This window comes from Mus pahari, chromosome 14 (genome assembly GCF_900095145.1).
Source record: "Mus pahari chromosome 14, PAHARI_EIJ_v1.1, whole genome shotgun sequence".
NCBI classification, from domain to species: Eukaryota; Metazoa; Chordata; class Mammalia; order Rodentia; family Muridae; genus Mus; species Mus pahari.
This window is the reverse complement of record NC_034603.1, coordinates 51,380,368-51,397,375: the sequence shown is the minus strand read 5'-3', so window position 1 is coordinate 51,397,375 and position 17,008 is coordinate 51,380,368. Positions and strand designations below refer to the sequence as shown.

At 44.8% G+C, this 17,008-nt stretch overlaps 1 protein-coding gene across 1 annotated transcript; it reads right to left on the bottom strand.

Moving 5' to 3' along the window:
* Positions 1-307: 307 nt before the first annotated feature.
* On the bottom strand, positions 308-4,335 carry LOC110332738 (protein Wfdc21). The gene is made up of 3 exons (XM_021214077.1): positions 4,152-4,335; positions 1,897-1,997; positions 308-460 (listed from the first exon to the last, which is right to left on the bottom strand). The coding sequence occupies exons 1-2, from the start codon at positions 4,246-4,248 to the stop codon at positions 1,903-1,905; spliced, it is 192 nt and encodes a 63-aa protein (XP_021069736.1). The 5' UTR covers positions 4,249-4,335; the 3' UTR covers positions 308-460; positions 1,897-1,902.
* Positions 4,336-17,008: the final 12,673 nt, after the last annotated feature.

Genomic DNA, 17,008 nt, shown 5'->3' with positions numbered 1-17,008 from the left:
GTTTAAAGGAAGGAGGATTTATTATTAATTTTTTTAGTGCACTATTTTAGGGGGTTTAAGGCTATGTTTGACTGGATCTCCCGCTTTGCTCTATAGTAAAGCAGAATGATCGTGACAGCAGGGGTATTTGGTGGAGGCTTCTAACCTAAAGCAACCAGGAAACAGCAGGGGACATGTCAGGCCCAGGACAAAATACCCTGTTGACCTACCTCCTCCAACGAGGCCCCTTCTTCCTAAACAGTACAGTCAACTATGGACCAGGGAGACGCGTCATATTCAAACCAGACCAACCAAGTAACTCAAGTAGTGTGGAGACTTTTACATTAATGATTTATTAAAAGAAACAACTCCTTGTCCCTCCCCATATGCTGCTTGTAATCTCCATACATGGCCTCCATTTTCAACTGTTTTCTTGGTCACAGAGCTCCAAACAGGCACATTTTTTTTTTCCAGGTAAAAGCTATAGGAAGAAATGAACAGTAATTAGAGAAGATGGCCTTTGAGAAAAATCTTTGTTGGAGAAATAGATATAAAAATTATACATGAGACCTGCTGTTTTGGGTATCTGACTACTGCCCAGAATGCAATGAGAAACATTAGATCTCAATGCTGGAAATCCATAGCACCATCAAAAAGCCAGAAAGCACTACAGGTGGGCTGGATAGAAAAACATATTAATAGCAGAAATATTTCCTAAAATGATTTTCTCCTGGGCCATGCAAATCCTATGGGAGCAAATCTGTCATGGGTTATTATAATCTGAGGCAGACCATTCCAGGAAGATCACCTGCTAGCTATTAGCTTGTCCTGTGATGGCTCCTGACACTTTGGGTTTTGTTTTTAATTTAAAATGTGGTTTCAGGTGTGTATGTTTCCATATGTGTGTGTATGTGCAGTCATGTGTCTGCCGTGGCACACATGTAGAGGACAGAGGACAACTTTTGAGAGCCAGTTCTCTCTACCACGTAGGTCCTAGGGATCAAACTCAGATCACCAGTCTTGGCAGCAGTAACTTTTACCCACTGATCAATCTCGTTGGCTCAGACAGCTTGGTGTTTAGAGTACAAGCTAAATCTGCTAATACAATTTTAATCATATTAATACAACTTGATCATTTTATTCTTTTATTCTTTTTAAAAAATTAGTGGGTACTGAAAATTAAATAGGGAAACATGTAATAATATGAATCCCATCAAATATTTTTACAGAAAAAGTATCTGCTTAGGTTAATATGGCAATGTACATCAAAGGGCCAACATGAGAGTATTCTTTGGTCATCGATTATACATGCCGGGTTATATCCTAAAGGAATTAGTAAGGGTGTGCACATTTCAGTATTCGAAATACAGTCATGTTAATTATAAAATTAATATTTTAAGCTTACACTTATAGTGATTGCTGGTAGAAGAGCATACATTGTATATGCTACAGAGAAAGCAAAGATGGTAGTGGAGTTAAAATAAGTACTGGGATCAAAATTGTCCACTAACTGTTTTCAAATGAAATAGCTAAGAAATCAGATAGGCACAAGATTTTCATTTTAATATGTATTAAATATTTGTGCATAGTTAAATATATAGCACAGTCATAGACATCATTTGGGATGATTTTTATCTTCTTGCTCAAATATAGTTTGATTTTTCTTCTGGGTAGACTGGTTTGAAAAATTATTCTGAAGGTTTGGAAAGCACCGTCCTCTGGTAGGTGCTTCTTCATGAAGAAAGAAAGAAGATGTAGGTAGACAGCATAGGTTTCACTTTACCAACTTCTAGAAAGCCCCATGGAAGTCAAATGTACAACCTGCCTGGTCTGGGGAAGATTTTGAGGAACAGTAAGGGCCAGATGTTTTTGTTGTTGTTGTTGTTGTTGTTGTTGTTTTGGTTTTGTTTGTTTTACCTGTTTTTAGTTTGTAGAGCAGATGTGACTGCATCCAATACTGACACATTGTTCCCCTGGCCCACAGTCCCAGTCACCACTGCAGAGCTCAGCACAGGTGCCTATGTCAGAAAAGATCCGTTGAAAGCAGGCATGGTGGAATAAACCTTTAATCCCGGACTCCTAGGCTAAGGCAGGCAGATCATCAGCTAAAGGCCAAGCTGGGTTACTCGATGAGTAAAGACCTCTGTGCTTTAGATTCAAGTGCTGGGGATGACAGTCCTCGATTAAGGAGTACATTTCAGCAGTTCCTTTTAACTGACGTCATAATATCACTTGTAAAGTGTTACTATCTATTTCTGTTAAAACAAGGCACACACATAGTCTCATTAAAGCTAGCCTACTTTAGAGACATGGATAGAGGGACTGCATCTGTGGATAAAAAGGAGGAAGGTTGCTTACATGAAATCACTTCCCCCACATGACAGCACATGGAGCAGAGAAGGGCATATCCAGACTCGCTGGTTACCTTATAACCTTACAGTACTCTGTGAGGTTAGTCTCCCTAGCTCTGTTTCATAGCCCTAAGTGTTTCTGCTGCTGTTGTTGCTTTGAGGTGAGAAAGCTGAAGACCCCTTGTCTCTATTTACAGTAGCTTGAGCAATCATTAAATATTTAAGATCTTTTGATATATATGTATATATAATTTAGGAAGGATATGGATGTAAAAAGGGCTTCTTAGAGCCTTCCAATGCAAGTAAGACTTATATCTAAGGTGCTGGAGACAGAGCAGTGTTTCACAAGTGTTCTGAAAGGTGGCTCCAGAGGACTCAAAGGGCTAAGAGGAGAGAAAACATTATTTCTTGTTCATCAGAAAAAGTAAGCCTTGTAGTACAGGGATATTCTCAGGGAAAAGTAGTGGAGGGGGAAGCAGGCAGAGTGCTGTGTGGAAAGATGCAAAAAGTCACAAGGGGAAATGTAGTAGGGTGGAACTTCAGGGAGGTTTGTGTGTGACCTGGGACACAGGACCTACAGAGGCACTCCCAGGACCGGAGACTGACTCTTCAAGTCCTGCCCCTTAGACACACTATCTGCCACTCTCATTTCCCTGGAATAGGAGGAGTCAGGAGGATTGGCAAGCAGAGGTCTGGGCGAGCTTGGGAACAGAAGTAAATGTTGCAGAAGGCAAGCAGGCCATCAGGTCCTGTGGATTTGGGACTTCACTTAATAAACTGAGAGAAGGTCATTTGGGAGGATTATCTTCTGCAAAGGCATAGACAGAACCAGGATTCAACTAGTAAGCACATCGAAGAAGGAAAAGGGGGACTGAGAGGGCTTCTGGGAAGCTTTTGCAATGGCAGGGCTGTGGAGTAATCAGGGATGGACACAGTGAGGCAACAGAGGGCAAAGGACGGAAGAGACGCAAACTGTTTCAAAAACAGGTAGTTGATGGAGTGAAAACAAGAGGCTAAACTCTGTCTAAAGACATTTCGGAGCAAGCATTGAGTCCAAGATAATCCAGGGCTGGCTGGCTGTCGGATAGGGGTTGTGGGGTAGGGGTGGACAGACAGCATCAGTCTGCAAAGGTGAGACTTTACTACAGAGACGAGTCGTGAGTCTTATCCAGAGGACCTGAGGATAGTGTGTCAGGAGTTTAATGAGGCTGTGGTCACAAAAGGGTTAAGGGAAGAATGGCAAAGAGTAGTCCTTTGAGGCCACATAAGGTGAGGTGGGTTGTGCTTGTAATCCCAGCGTAGCAAGATGAAGCAGGAAGATTGCCTCGAGGTTGAGGTCAGCCTAGGCTACACAGTAAGTTCCTGGCTAGCTTGGGATTCAGTATGAGACTGCCTCAGACACACACACAAATAACAATAAAAACCCATGGCAACAAAACCCTTTCTGAGAATGATGTTGGTAAAGAAGATTGAGATTGGCCTGTGTTTTGCAATGGCAGGGCTGTGGAGTAATTACAATAATATTTTCTGTAGACAGGTCAAGGTAGACGCCAGTATTGAAGGAGGTGCCTGGGAGCTGGAGCATGGCTGAGGAGCAAGCAGGAGGGGAGAGTCCAGTTAGGTGAGCCAGGGAATGGAGAAAGGGGAAGCAGAAGAGGGATTCTGTTCTGGGGAACTCAGGCGACCAACAAGGAGGATCCCAAAGAGAACTCCTTCTTTCCTCCAGTTTCTCCCTCCTTCCTGCACACACTGGTTCTGGATGTCTTACTTCCCACCCCTCACTTGAGGAAGAATAGTGCAACCGTGTTTGCCTGGACATACCTAAAAGCTGCAGAGGTCTCACTGCAGCCTGCAGCTCCTGTACCTCTAGACTGAGGGTGACGAGGGACACCAACAGAAGGAAGGCTCCCAGCTTCATGCTGCTGCTGAAGGATGTTAGCCAACATGCAGCAGGGCCAAGAGCTGCGAGAATTTAAACCTTTCCACCCACTGAGCTAGGCAGCAAGGCTAGGGGCGGGCCTGCACACCACAGAAGCCAAAGCCCCGCCCAGAAACCAGCATTGCCAGGGACACACACTATGTATGTCCTAGGTAGTGCCATCTTACTCAAGCCAAGGTCCATGCCACAGAACACCCTCCTCTGTCCCTCAGATAGTCCTAAAGCTGGGAAGCTGGGGTGGGTAAGGGGCTCTTGTTCACTTTCAATCAAGTATTAGAGATCTACTCTGGGCCAGGAATGAGCTGTGATGAGGAATGATCCTCAGGGAGTTACAATCCAGGAGCTGGGGTCAGCTAGGACACCATCTGCTTTTGTACTTCTCCCTCCCAGCTCTAGGACAGTTGTTCCTGTAACTGAGGACAGGGAGAGACTGTGGGCGAGCCAGTGGGGTGCAGCCACCTGTTGAGATAGTAAGCCAGCGTTGTCCCCTCTGCCTTGATGCCATTATCTCTGCTGTTTGGTGCCTTCATTTTGGGGAACCCCAGCTGTCAATATCTATATCAAACCCTCCCAGGATGCCGCTCAGGCTGCACCACTGCTGTGCGACATGGGGAGTGGGGTGAGAGTGACAACCAGCCCAGCTTTCACTTCCTCCGTCTTGTAGACATGCCTGCTAATCCAGATGAGTGATTTGTAACTCAGACCACCCTTGGTTTGGGGGCCACGGGAGATACCCTCTTCTCTCCCTGGTGGTGGGGGAGGAGCATTTGATACAAGCTAGAGTCGCCAGAGAGAAAGGAGCCTCAGTGAAGAAGAGGCCTCCATGAGATCCAGCTCTAAGGCATTTTCTCAATTAGCGATCAATGGGAGAGGGCCCAGCCCATTGTGGGTGGTGCCATCCCTGGGCTGGTGGTCCTGGCATCTCTAAGAAAGCAGACTGAGCAAGCCAGTAATCAGTTTCCTTCCATGGCTCCTGCCTCCAGGTTCCAGCCCTGCTTGAGTTCCTGTCCCGACTTCCTCCAATGATCTGGCAGTGTAAGCCAAGTAACCCCTTTCCTCCCCAACTGGCTTTTTGGTCATGGTGTTTCATTGCAGTAATAGAAACCCTAAGACAAATACTGCATCTCATAAAATACCTTAACATGAAATGAGCTGGGAGCAGGGGGTAAGTGGGAGAGTGAGAAGTCGCAGGGTCAGTTTGTTGTCCCTTTGTGGGTGTCTGGGAAAATGGTTTATATCAATAGTAGAGGGCATGAGGCCCTAAGTTTAATTCCTAGAAACACACACACACACAAACACACACGCACACACGCGCACACACACACACACGCACACACGCGTGCGCGCGCGCGCGCACACACACACACACACACACACACACACGGTGAGGGGAGAGAGGGAGGAAGAGAGGACTATCATTTCACAAGGACTGTGACTCCTAGTTCTGGAGCTACAGGAAGAGTCTCTTCCTTTCATCTGTCACAGATCTTACATGCCACAAGTTGGAGGTCCTCTGACAAACAACTGATGCCATACACTGCTAGCTCTCTCGGGGTTAAAAGACTGTTATGGGCTGTGCAGAAAATATTTTTGCAAGCTTCTTTATCTCCACTCTGCCTAGCCCAAAGGGAGAACCACTGGTGTACAATTTCTGCAATAGTCAAAAATCTGGTATATAACTGACTTCTCGTCACTGTGATAAAATACCTGGCTAATGCAACTGGAGGGAGGAAAGATTTAGTCTGGCTCCGCCCGGTTCACTGTGTGAGGGTGTTGTTACCGTGGTGGGGAAGACATAGCAATCTGTGCAGCTAGGATGTCTCACAGCTTTACAGACAAGAAGAGGGAAGGAGAGACAGAGATGGTGAGACGTGGAGAGACACGAAGAAAACCAGAGACCAGAGAGACAGACAGATGGAGAGAGACACACAGAGAGAAACAGACAGAGAGGCACACGCAGAGAACAACAGGTCCAAAGTCTTCCATCCCATCCCTGGTACCCCACTTCCCCCAAGCAAGCTCTAGCTCCTCAAGTTTCTGAAGCCTCCCCAAACGGCACCCACTACCAGGAACCAATTATTCAAGCATCCAAGCCCATAATGGGGACATTCCATGCTTGAACCATAATACCTAGTAAAGACTTTTAGAGATCTTAAACACTGAAGGGGTTAGTTACACAGTGTGTTTTCATGTAATTCCATATTTTCACAATACCGAGACTTGAAAGGTGAAAACATTTCTGAAGTTACACAATGGCCAACGGTGTATGGAGATCATTCTCATTTCTCTTCAGATAGCCTTCATTCTGAGTTTACTTTTGGTGCCCTAGGCATGCGCTTATTGGGTCCTGAGAGATATTTAGAGCTGAGTGGGGACTTGTGAGTTTGAGGGAAACATTTCACCCTGCCCCCTCATATCTTCTCTTGGGCCCCACTTGTCTCCACCACCCAGGCACCTCTGTCCGCTCTGCTTCATTCAAGGGGTTGGGTACAGTAACCTTTAAGCCGCCTGGCTCAGGCTCTGCCTGGAACACAGAATTTCCTTTCCGTTCTTCTGTGAATGTGGGCATTCCTGTCTGTTAGAAGTCAAGTTCTCTATCAGTCATCCTAGCTTAAACTTCATCTCTGGAACTTTCCCAGGCCCAAACCCTGAGAGAGTAATTTGGTCCTCAGACTCTCATAGTCCATAATGAGCTCTGTTAGAATGTAATACTTAATTACTGCTGTCTTACATTTCTTTCCTGGGAGGATTTGATAGCGAGGAGGGGTTTGTTTGCAATGCCCCGTGATGGGTGTTTATTGTCCTCAGTGACTCTAGGGAGTGATGGGATAGATTTTTCTAGCCACATGATGATGGGGGAGAGAGAAGATTGAAAACCAGGGAGGACAAGAGACAGGGGTGGACCTACCTAGATCTCGTACTGAGTTCTTGAAGCTGCTAGACTGGGTATTCAATAAAGGTACACACCCTAAGATGACAGTATTGGAGCTCAATAAACCTGCACTGGAGTCCCACCGTGTTACCACTGAACGTGTGACTGTAGGTAGAGAAGAACTCATTTTAGCCAATCAAGAACCATGCTCATTTTGAACCCAGTTTATGTATCTGTGGTGTGTGCCAGAGCTGGTGTTCAGTAAAGGGGTTATGGAGGCAACAGGTATGGGGCTTATTCTTAAAGAGCTTCCACTTTAAAGGAGGAAGCTAGAGACAAACAAAGCCCACAGAAATCCTGCTGGCTGAGAACAAAGTCTTAACTTGCCACAGGCTTGAGTCATTTTGGAAGAGGGGACTTGAGTTGAGAAACAGTAGTTGAGAAAATGTCCCTACCAGATTGGCCTGTGGACAAGTCAGTAGGACATTTTAAACATTAGTGACTGATGTGGGAAGGCCCAACCTATGGTGGGTGATCCCACACCTGGGCTGGCGGTCCTCCATGCTGTAGGAAAGCAGACTGAGCAAGCCATGAGGTACAAGCCAGTAAGCAGCCCCTCTCCATGGCTTCTCCATGAGCTTCTGCCTCCAGGCCCCTGCACAATATCCTTCAGCAATCGAGTATGACCTGAGAGTTGTAAGCTGAAATAACCCTTTTCCCCCAAGTTATTTATGGTCATGGTGTTTCATCACAGCAACAGAAACCCCGACTAAGACAGGTAGTGCTTTGTTTACAGAAATCAAAAGTAGAAACCAAAAGTCACCTTGCTTGCCCAGGACTCCCAAGGGTGACTCCATTTGCATTTTGCACAGGTGACCGTGTTCTCCACCAGCTCTTAGCTCTCGGCGCACACACACCCTGGCCAGATTTAACTTGTGTTAGATTATTTTATGCTGCCAATTAAATAGAGTGTGTAGTGCTTCAAGAAATTTCCTTTCCTTTTGTGTAGACCGAGAGGCCAGTAGGACTGGTGCTTGAGTAAAAGCACACTGCAGGCGTGAGCCAAGGGAGCAAGTGTTCACCTTCCTTCCCTGAGCGCTGGCCTTACTGCAGGCTGAGCTTTCTGGCAACTTGTTGCAGACATTTCTGTGTTTAATGCTCCAGCAGGCAGGCAGGTGGTTTACAGTTACAATGTTGATTGCCCCAAAGGAGTATTTGTGTGAGGATGTGGCAGAGCCATCTCTGCTTCACTGCCACTTCAGCCCTGCCTTTCACTCTCCACTGACCCCCATCCTCTGTCTTAAACCATGTGAGGGAGAGAGTGATCACCAGGATACCAAAGGGGAGAATTTGACCCATGTGGTGTCAGCCAGACGTAATAGTACAGGCGAAGCCTGTGAGCTACACAGAGAAACACTATGTTCAAAAACGAGGGGGGGAGGACTTTGCACTCATGTCTGTGTCCTGTACTGTCCTCTCTCTGTCCATCTCCCTGTCTAAATATGCTCTCTTCTGACTCACCCCGAAGTTCTTTTCTGTGGTTTAGTCAAAGAGCTGGCTTTACCCGAGTAAACACCCCTAGATGGAAGAATTCCTCAGGTTGCCGGTGGCAGTTCTGGGCTGCTAGCCCTGCTGTGCTGACAGGGTTCTTCCTGTATTGGGTATATGAGATGAAAAAAAACAATATAGTATATATGTATTCATACTCTTGGTACAGCACCCTTTAAACTGTCAGTGTTCAGTACTGTGAATGTTTTCAGAAGGCATTACTATTAGCTCAGTGATCATCCATGGGTTCATGGTTCCCATACAGAGGTCAAAAGCATAGCACCTGAGCAGTTTCTGATAAAAAGTCATTAGTTTGGGCATGATCAAAGAAAAACGTTACAGGCAATACAGAGCACAACACTGTCGGGGTGTGTGGGGGAACTGTAACCATTCAAAGGGCTCCCGTTCTTGATAATGTTTGCAAGGCAGAGGGATTGTTGACAACATTGATTAGTGAGAACCAAAGTGTTACAAATATCAGCTGTCCTGCCCCTTAGTCTCTGAAACTAGGACGTGAGACCTGGCAGGGTGGGGGCTGTTGGGTTAAGGTCCACCCCCAGGCGGACGAGAGGCATGTGTCCACCCACCTGTAGCTTTCCTTCATGTGAACCAGATCTAGATAGTGCAACTGCTAAGATTCTGCTGAACACTGAAGCTGGATCGTCTGCCCTTGACCCCAGCCTAGCAGACACCTGTGCAACTGAGGACATGTTCTTAAAGCTACAGCATCATGTTGCTGAGGAAGTCTTCCTAGTTATAGCATGGATGGATCAAGACAGAGAAAAGATGATGAATGCCCTCAGACTGAATCAGGCTGGCATGTGCAACCTGGGTCAAGACAGGCAAATAGAGCCTATCCCTGATAGGTATCTGAGGTTTCCGAATGAGAGATCTTTTCTTAGCACTGAGTAATGACATACTTTCATACCAGCATACCAAGTGAAGGAAAGTCGCCCTTCTCCCTCATAATTGAGACTACTAAAGAATGTAGGCCACTTTGAGTGACAGATAGAAATGGGGTGGGGAGAAAGGAAATTGGTATACATTGGATGTGCTGAATTACACACACATGGACAGCACATTTGTACACACACATGCACACACACACATGCATGCACACACACACACCATACATGTGTATCTCCCAACTCTATTCCTGTTATTACACAAATTCTCAAGATCTAGCTCCATCTCAAACATGGCCATACCTAGCCCAACTATACACAGCTGCTGCCTCCTGCTTTTCTGCCTCCTCCTCCTCCTCCTCCTCCTCTTCCTCCTTCTCCTCCTTATTTTCATGTTTGTGAGCTATGTGTGTGTTGGTGTATACCTATGTGTATATGCCAGTGCACACACCTATGTATTCATGTAAACATGTCAAAAGAAGACATCGGGTGTCCCACTCTATGACTCTCTTGAGACAGAGTCTCTCTCTGAAGTGGAGCTATGCTGGCAGCCAGCCAACCCCCATGATATATGTCTCCACCCCATATATAGTGCTCTAAATGTATAGGCAGAAGGATGGCCTGCATTTTAGTGTGGATGAGAGACTTGAACTCATACCCTTATATCTGTACAGCAAGAGCTTTTACCCACTGAGTCATTTCCTTAGCCAAGATTCAGCACCTGTCTCCAAACTCCTCCACACCTTCCCTCTGTGAACGTCTCTGTCCACACCTCACCTGTGTATCTGCATAGCTCCTGCTTGTACTCACCTGGTATCAAAATCTCAGAGCACAGTCTAGGAATAGGGACTGGCTTCCTCCATGCTTCACTGTTCAATCTACTTAGCATTCCTTCCTTGGTTAAACTACTTGAGGTGCTTACAGTGCCCCATACTGCACTCTTTCGGGGAACAGGTGGCTTGGAGATTTTATTCCTGGGTAACAATGGTAGGGCAGCCACTGAGGAATGCCAACCACATTCTTATTACATTTAAGTAGCACCAACCCATTCTGTAATTCTGTCAAAATTTTGCGCCACCTGTTAGAGAATTTCCTATGAAGTTATCACATCTCTAAGGTAAACAACTTACAAAGAGGCAAGGTTGGTTCTGGCTCGGGATTTCACAAGTTTCTGTCCATAGTTAGTCAGCTCCATTCCTTCTCAGGCCTGAAGCAGAACTGTGCATCATGATTGGACTGTGGGGCAGAGAAAAGTTTGCCTACTTCAGGGCAGGCAGCAAGAGGGAGGAGCATTGAGTGGTCCCCGTATCTGCTTCAAGCTCATGCCTCCAAAAATCTCCAACTACACTGCACTCTAAGATATTCCACCATCTCTGAATGGTGCCAGAGAAGAGACTGAAGATCATGCCTTTATCACATGGGTCTTTGTGTGGACATTTGTTAAAAACCCTCACACTTAGCCTAGTGAGGTAGCAGGTTTTGGGGTGGTGTGTAAGATGGGGGGTGATTTGGAGTTTTATATCTATATATTTATATATCTTGTCACACAAGAGAGAGAATATTTCAGCACAAGAATGTGACAGTGATGTTCTGCGAGAAGGGTAAGGCTGACAAATGCTTTGCACTTAGCCTGAAATAAGTGCAGACTTACAGGCCACCAGCGTCTGTCCATTGCACAGATCCCTTGGAAGAAATGAAGACTCTTGGATTCCACACCAGACTTACTGAAGCAGTAATCTAGAGTTTAATGAGCCCCCCCCCCAACACACACACACCAGTAGCATGCTCTTGCTGCACAGCAACCCATTTAAAACCATCTTACTCTCTCAAGTTAGCAGCACGGAAGATGTGTACTGGATTCTACACTCACATGTTGAATAGATCTAGTTGGCACTGTGGGATACCTCCATCATCAGGGTTCTCCAGTGTTCTCTCCCCATTGCCTGCGTATCTAAGTTTGGTCCATAAGCCTGAGAGAATGAATATGTGTTTTCAAGCTGTTCTTGAATTACATTCAGTCTCAGCTCCTCTGGTCTCAGGTCATTTTGACACTTCCTAGATTTATAGCAGAAACAATCAATTCTAGGCTTTTAGTAAAGAAGCAGAGTACAGAGGTGCAGTGACAGTCATATCCACCAGGTGGCAGCATGAACACCGCGCTATGTTTCACATAGGGTTTGGGGAGCAAGGTTTGGGCTAACTTCCTTACAACACTGTAAATTCTAGCTCTTGTTGAGAATAAGTTGATATTTGAGAATAAGTTGGTATCCTAATGTTATCTAAACTTGTTTTTACTAAGAGTATTTCCAGCCTTTTCAACTTTGTAGTGCCTTATAAGCAAGGTATTATCCATCTGTGTCTCCATGGTCTTCTGACCATGGAGGAATGATGTATTTCCTGATTCTCAGACACCAAGGCTGCCTTCTTTCTCTTTGCATCCAGTGTCAGGATAGGAATTACTGCTGTGGAGTTGGTTTTGACATCAATCAGGTTGGGCTATGTCTAGCCATGGATACACAAAATAGGGTGTGGTGTGGTGTGTGTGTATGTCTGTGTATGTATGTGTGTATGTATGTATGTATGTATGTGTATGAATGTTTATGTAAGTATGTGTATTTCCATGTGTGTGTATATATGTTTATGTGTGTCTGTGTATGTATGCATGTGTATGTCTGTGTGTGTATGTCTGTGTGTGTATGTATGTGTATGTCTATGTGTGTGTATGTGTATGTATGTTTATGAAGTATGTGTATGTCTATGTGTGTGTCTGTGTATGTATGCATGTGTATGTCTGTGTATGTATGTCTGTATATGTCTGTTTATGTCTGTCTGTATGTCTGTGTATGTATGTGTGTGTGTATATATGTATGTATGTATATGTCTATGTGTGTAGAAGCTTTCACTTAGAATGTCAATGTGGCTTTCTATGTGAGAAGACAGGTTAATACCCTCTCTGAATTTTCCCACTTTACATACATCTGACTTGTATAATAAGGTAAGAGCAGAGTGTTCTGTGCTCAAGAAAGGCTGGGAAAGTGTCTGTGATCTACTCTTCACAGACTTGAGAGCACAGAGCCTGAGCACTAACATGGAAGTAAGGAAAGCCAGGGCAGAGCTAGGCATGTGCTCACTGGGCTGTGTGGGGTGGGGACCTGGGCAGGACTTGGTGCTTCCACCTGGTTCCCAGGCTGGGGAGCAGACATGACCATGTCCTTCTTGACATATGATTCCACAGACCCAGGTCCCTTGGCTGCAGAAATGACACCATGAACACAGACAGATTTCCGAGATATGCCCCTGGAAGGATGATTGGCAATGAGGAAATGGATCTGCTCCCAGACAGTATTATTATAGATTGTAATGGGATATGAAATATACTGTAATATAAAAGAACACGGGGTCTTTTGCCTCAGCAATCAAGCTCTCCCAATAAACGTGTGCAGAAGAAAAAAAAAGAACACAATTACTGACATACCATAGAAGAAATGGAAATGATGCCTACCAAACTACTAATGGTGATTATCTCAAAAACATAAACTCACAGACAGAGCTGATCTTTTGACCTATAGGTCTGTATAAAATTTAAAATTATAGATTAGCATGTATCATGTGTACATACTTGTGTGTACTGTGTGATAGTTCTGTTCATATATACATGTAGTGATCAGATCAGGATAATCACCTTATATGTCAAACACTGATCACTCTGTTTTGGGAGCCTTCAATCTTTACTAGTCTTATAATTATGTTGGGCCCCCAAGGGCCCAAATGTTGAGAGCACAACCCCCAGAAACACAGCTTGACAGATCACTGCAATGACAGAGGTTTTTATTCCAACGCGTGTGGGGTTGCTCAACCTCGCAGGGAGAGTCAACCCCGATTGTCAAAAGTACAGCTTTTTTATACTCTTTTGAAGAAGGGGGGCTTCACAGTGATATCATTATTGGCTAGCAAAGCAATAGTATATTTTTAATTTTAGTGATCACTGTTGATGTGCCAGAAAACTTCATCAGCAAGGTTAGGGCAGTATGTGGTTTATCTCGGAATTCAAACTGGGTTTCAAAGGACTGTTATCTGTGTTACAGCTAATTTTTGAGAACAGCTAATCCTGCATTGGTCAACTGTGGTCATCATGACCTCTTAGTCGTTCCTCAGATGGGGAAGGGGCGGGTGGTATTGAACTATTGAACTTGCTTATATTGGTAGGGAAAGGGAAAATTCTTCAAGCAGCAGGGGGAAGGGAAAAGCTTTTGCAAACAGCTTTGGTGCACATTAGCCAAGCTAAAAAGTATATTTCTCCAGTTACAGATAAGAAATTGGTGTGGACCTCAGAGTGAGGTAGTGTGCTGTGGGACCAAGGACTCAGTCTTCTACTGTGTTTTGGTGCTAATTGTCCAAACCCTTTCTCCCCTATAGTATTCCTAGATAGCTCCTGACAACCTCTGGTATGCTCTCTACTTCCATGTTATCAACATTTTGTTCCTATAATGAATGAGAACACACAGCATTTGTCTGCATAAGCCTGGCTTACTTTGCTTAACACAGTGTCTAATGGCTTCAGCCATGTTGTTGCAAATAATAGTACATCAATCTTTTCATGACTACACACAGCCCTACCACCAATATGTACTTATCTATTCATCCACCAGTGGACAACTTGGTTGATTCCATATCCCGGCCATTGTGAATAATGCTGTAACAGGGACTGCAGATATGTTTTTGATATGATGATTTCATCTCATTTCAATGCCCAGCGGTGGGATTGCTGAATCAGATAGCAGTCTTGTTTCATGGTTTTGAGGAACTCTTGTGCTGTTTTCTGTAATAGCTGTACTAATTTACATTCCTACCGAGAGTGCCCCAATGGGAGTTCCCCTTTCTCCACAGCCTCACTAGTTTTGCTATTTTGGGGCTTTCTATAAAAGTTGCTCTGACTGGGGTGAGGTGGTGTCTCCTGTGGTTTTGATTTGCATTTCCATGATTTCATCACCTTTTTCTTGTACCTATGGATTCATTACCAAGGGCTGACTAAAGGCAAAAACTGCTTTGTGTCACTACAGCTCTAAACCCCAGTCAAGGGCAGACATCTAAGATGCTGGGTCAAGGCCTCTGTCCCTGTGTTGTTGCAATAGTAGAAATGCCCGAGTCTCTTCTTGGCAGTGGGTGCTAGGGGATTCACTTGAGAAACAGAGACAAGGGGCAGGAGGCAAGGAGTGATCCTTGTGACACACATGAGCCCTCTTGAAGAAATGGCTTCCCTCGCTTTAATATTTGTCTGCTTCTGTTACTTATACTTAGAGAATCAGCTATCAAGTTTGAGCCTTTCATTATCCAATCAGATAGTTAGTGGAGGCCCTACCAAAAAACAAAAACAAAAACAAAAACAAAAAAAAACAGAAAAGAAAAAGATAAAGACTTTGCATCAATTTGATGGCATGAATGATATGAAGAAACTACGTGGGGCAGGAGAGAAAACCTGAAACATTTCCTGTGGACAACAGAGAGTGACAATCGGGGACTGTAGCTTATAGAACAGCTATGGTTGTGGTGCAGCTGTTCAGAGAAGGGAGGGGCAAAGGCACTGAAGTAATTTTATAGGGGTGTGGTTTCTGAAACACTCTTTCCCCAGTTAGCTCCCAAGTAAACAACACAAAGACATCAGAAGTTTTTTAACAACCTAAACTGGGCAGGTTCTGAGACTATCATAACCCTAATAGGCTATTAATAACCAGATAAATGCTGGATTACTTGCCAACTGAGCCTTGATCTGTTCCATGTTTGTCCTCAGTGTGAGTTTCTTTTGGCCAGTTGCTAATGGTCCATCCTCACGGTCCATCCTGCCTCACGGCAACCTCCTCCTTGACCTACCTTTTTCCTTCTCTCGTGGTCCCTACCTGTGACCCCCTACTCAATCTCAAGTCCCGCTTTTCTCTCTCTCCTGCCCAGTCACAGGCTTTTATTATCAAATCAGTGATTATTCAGGAGCATTCTTTACAGCACATTGGTGAATAGAATGACCATATCCAGAGTGAACCCCATCGTGGAGCACAGACAGTGCACAAGACCAACCTCAACAAAAAAGTTGCTAGGGAGAATGGGAGCAGGAGGGAGAGCCAAATTAAAGAGGAGCTGCCAACCAGTCTTTTGGGGGTGCAGAGTAGGACAGTGTTTTTATGTTCCAGCATCAGAGAGCAAGCACAGGAAGTATTACAGTGATAGCCTGCAGGAGAAGCCAGCACTGTCTCTATCAGTAGAGACACTGGCATCCTCATGGGTTGGGAAACCAGAGGGCACACGCGTGGGCTCGCCACATCCACCTGCCGCCATGGCCTAGCTGTGAGGCTCCTGTGTCTAGGGGGATGAGGCCCAGGCTTTCTGAGTTAATGCTTATGGCTAAATGATGGCTTCACCCTACACATTTTTTTTTTTAGACTGACAAGATGCTTGAGGAGTGGACTTGTCATCTACAGTTCCACTTTCCTGACCATGCAGAAGGAGAACGTGTGAGGCAGAAGAGAGGATCTCTTTGTCATGGCTCCACAGTGCTTGAGTGCTGCCTTCCTAAGGTATCTGTGATGTTCCAGTTTCCTTGTTTGAATTATGTAGTCCTTTACACAGTTAAAGAGACGACGGAGTAGAAGCCAGAACATACCAAACACGCAATGCACCGAGCTAAAAGTCTGATCTGCTTTTCATTTTCTGATTCATTGCTTCCATCCAGGTGACAGCACTATGACTAAAGAGAAGAGAGAGAAGCCACAGTTTTCCTTGCATCCTAGCTCCCATGGGGACAGTTGCTATTTTAGAGGGGCAGAGGACACTCAATGTGGGGTCATGATGGATAGAGTTGAATGATAAAGGCTCCTATTAGGTTCCAAGCACTTAGTGTCTTTCCCAACACCTCAACGATTTCTAAACTCTTTCTGTGGGGAGGGGAGATCTATTCTCCTGTCTCAATCCTTGGCCATCTCCTCATTTCTCTTTTGTAAATCCCTTTATTTCAATGGTTTGTGTGGTTAGGGCAAAGTGAGCCCAGTTTGGTAACACATTCACTGCACACATGACACAGTGGGGAGAATATTCTAGGGTTTAAGTCCAGTGGGTTTTTTGTTCTTATCTTTCCAGACTTATAGCTGTTCTGTGGCTTCCCTATTCAGTGGCAGCTGCTTAGGGTGGTGGTGTGCCATAGCCTGGAAATAAAGGGGCCAGGGCTCAGCAGGGCATTTCAGATTAGACTTGGTTAAATTGGACATCAGCAGGACTTATGAAGAAAGAAAGGTTTTTTTGTTTTGTTTTTATTTTTGTTTTTGCTTTTTAAATCTGGGAAGCATAAGATTTAGCTGAGTAAAGGCACAGGAAGAATGCAGGATGTCAGGAAAGATGCAGAATGTCATCAGGAAGGATGCAGGGTATC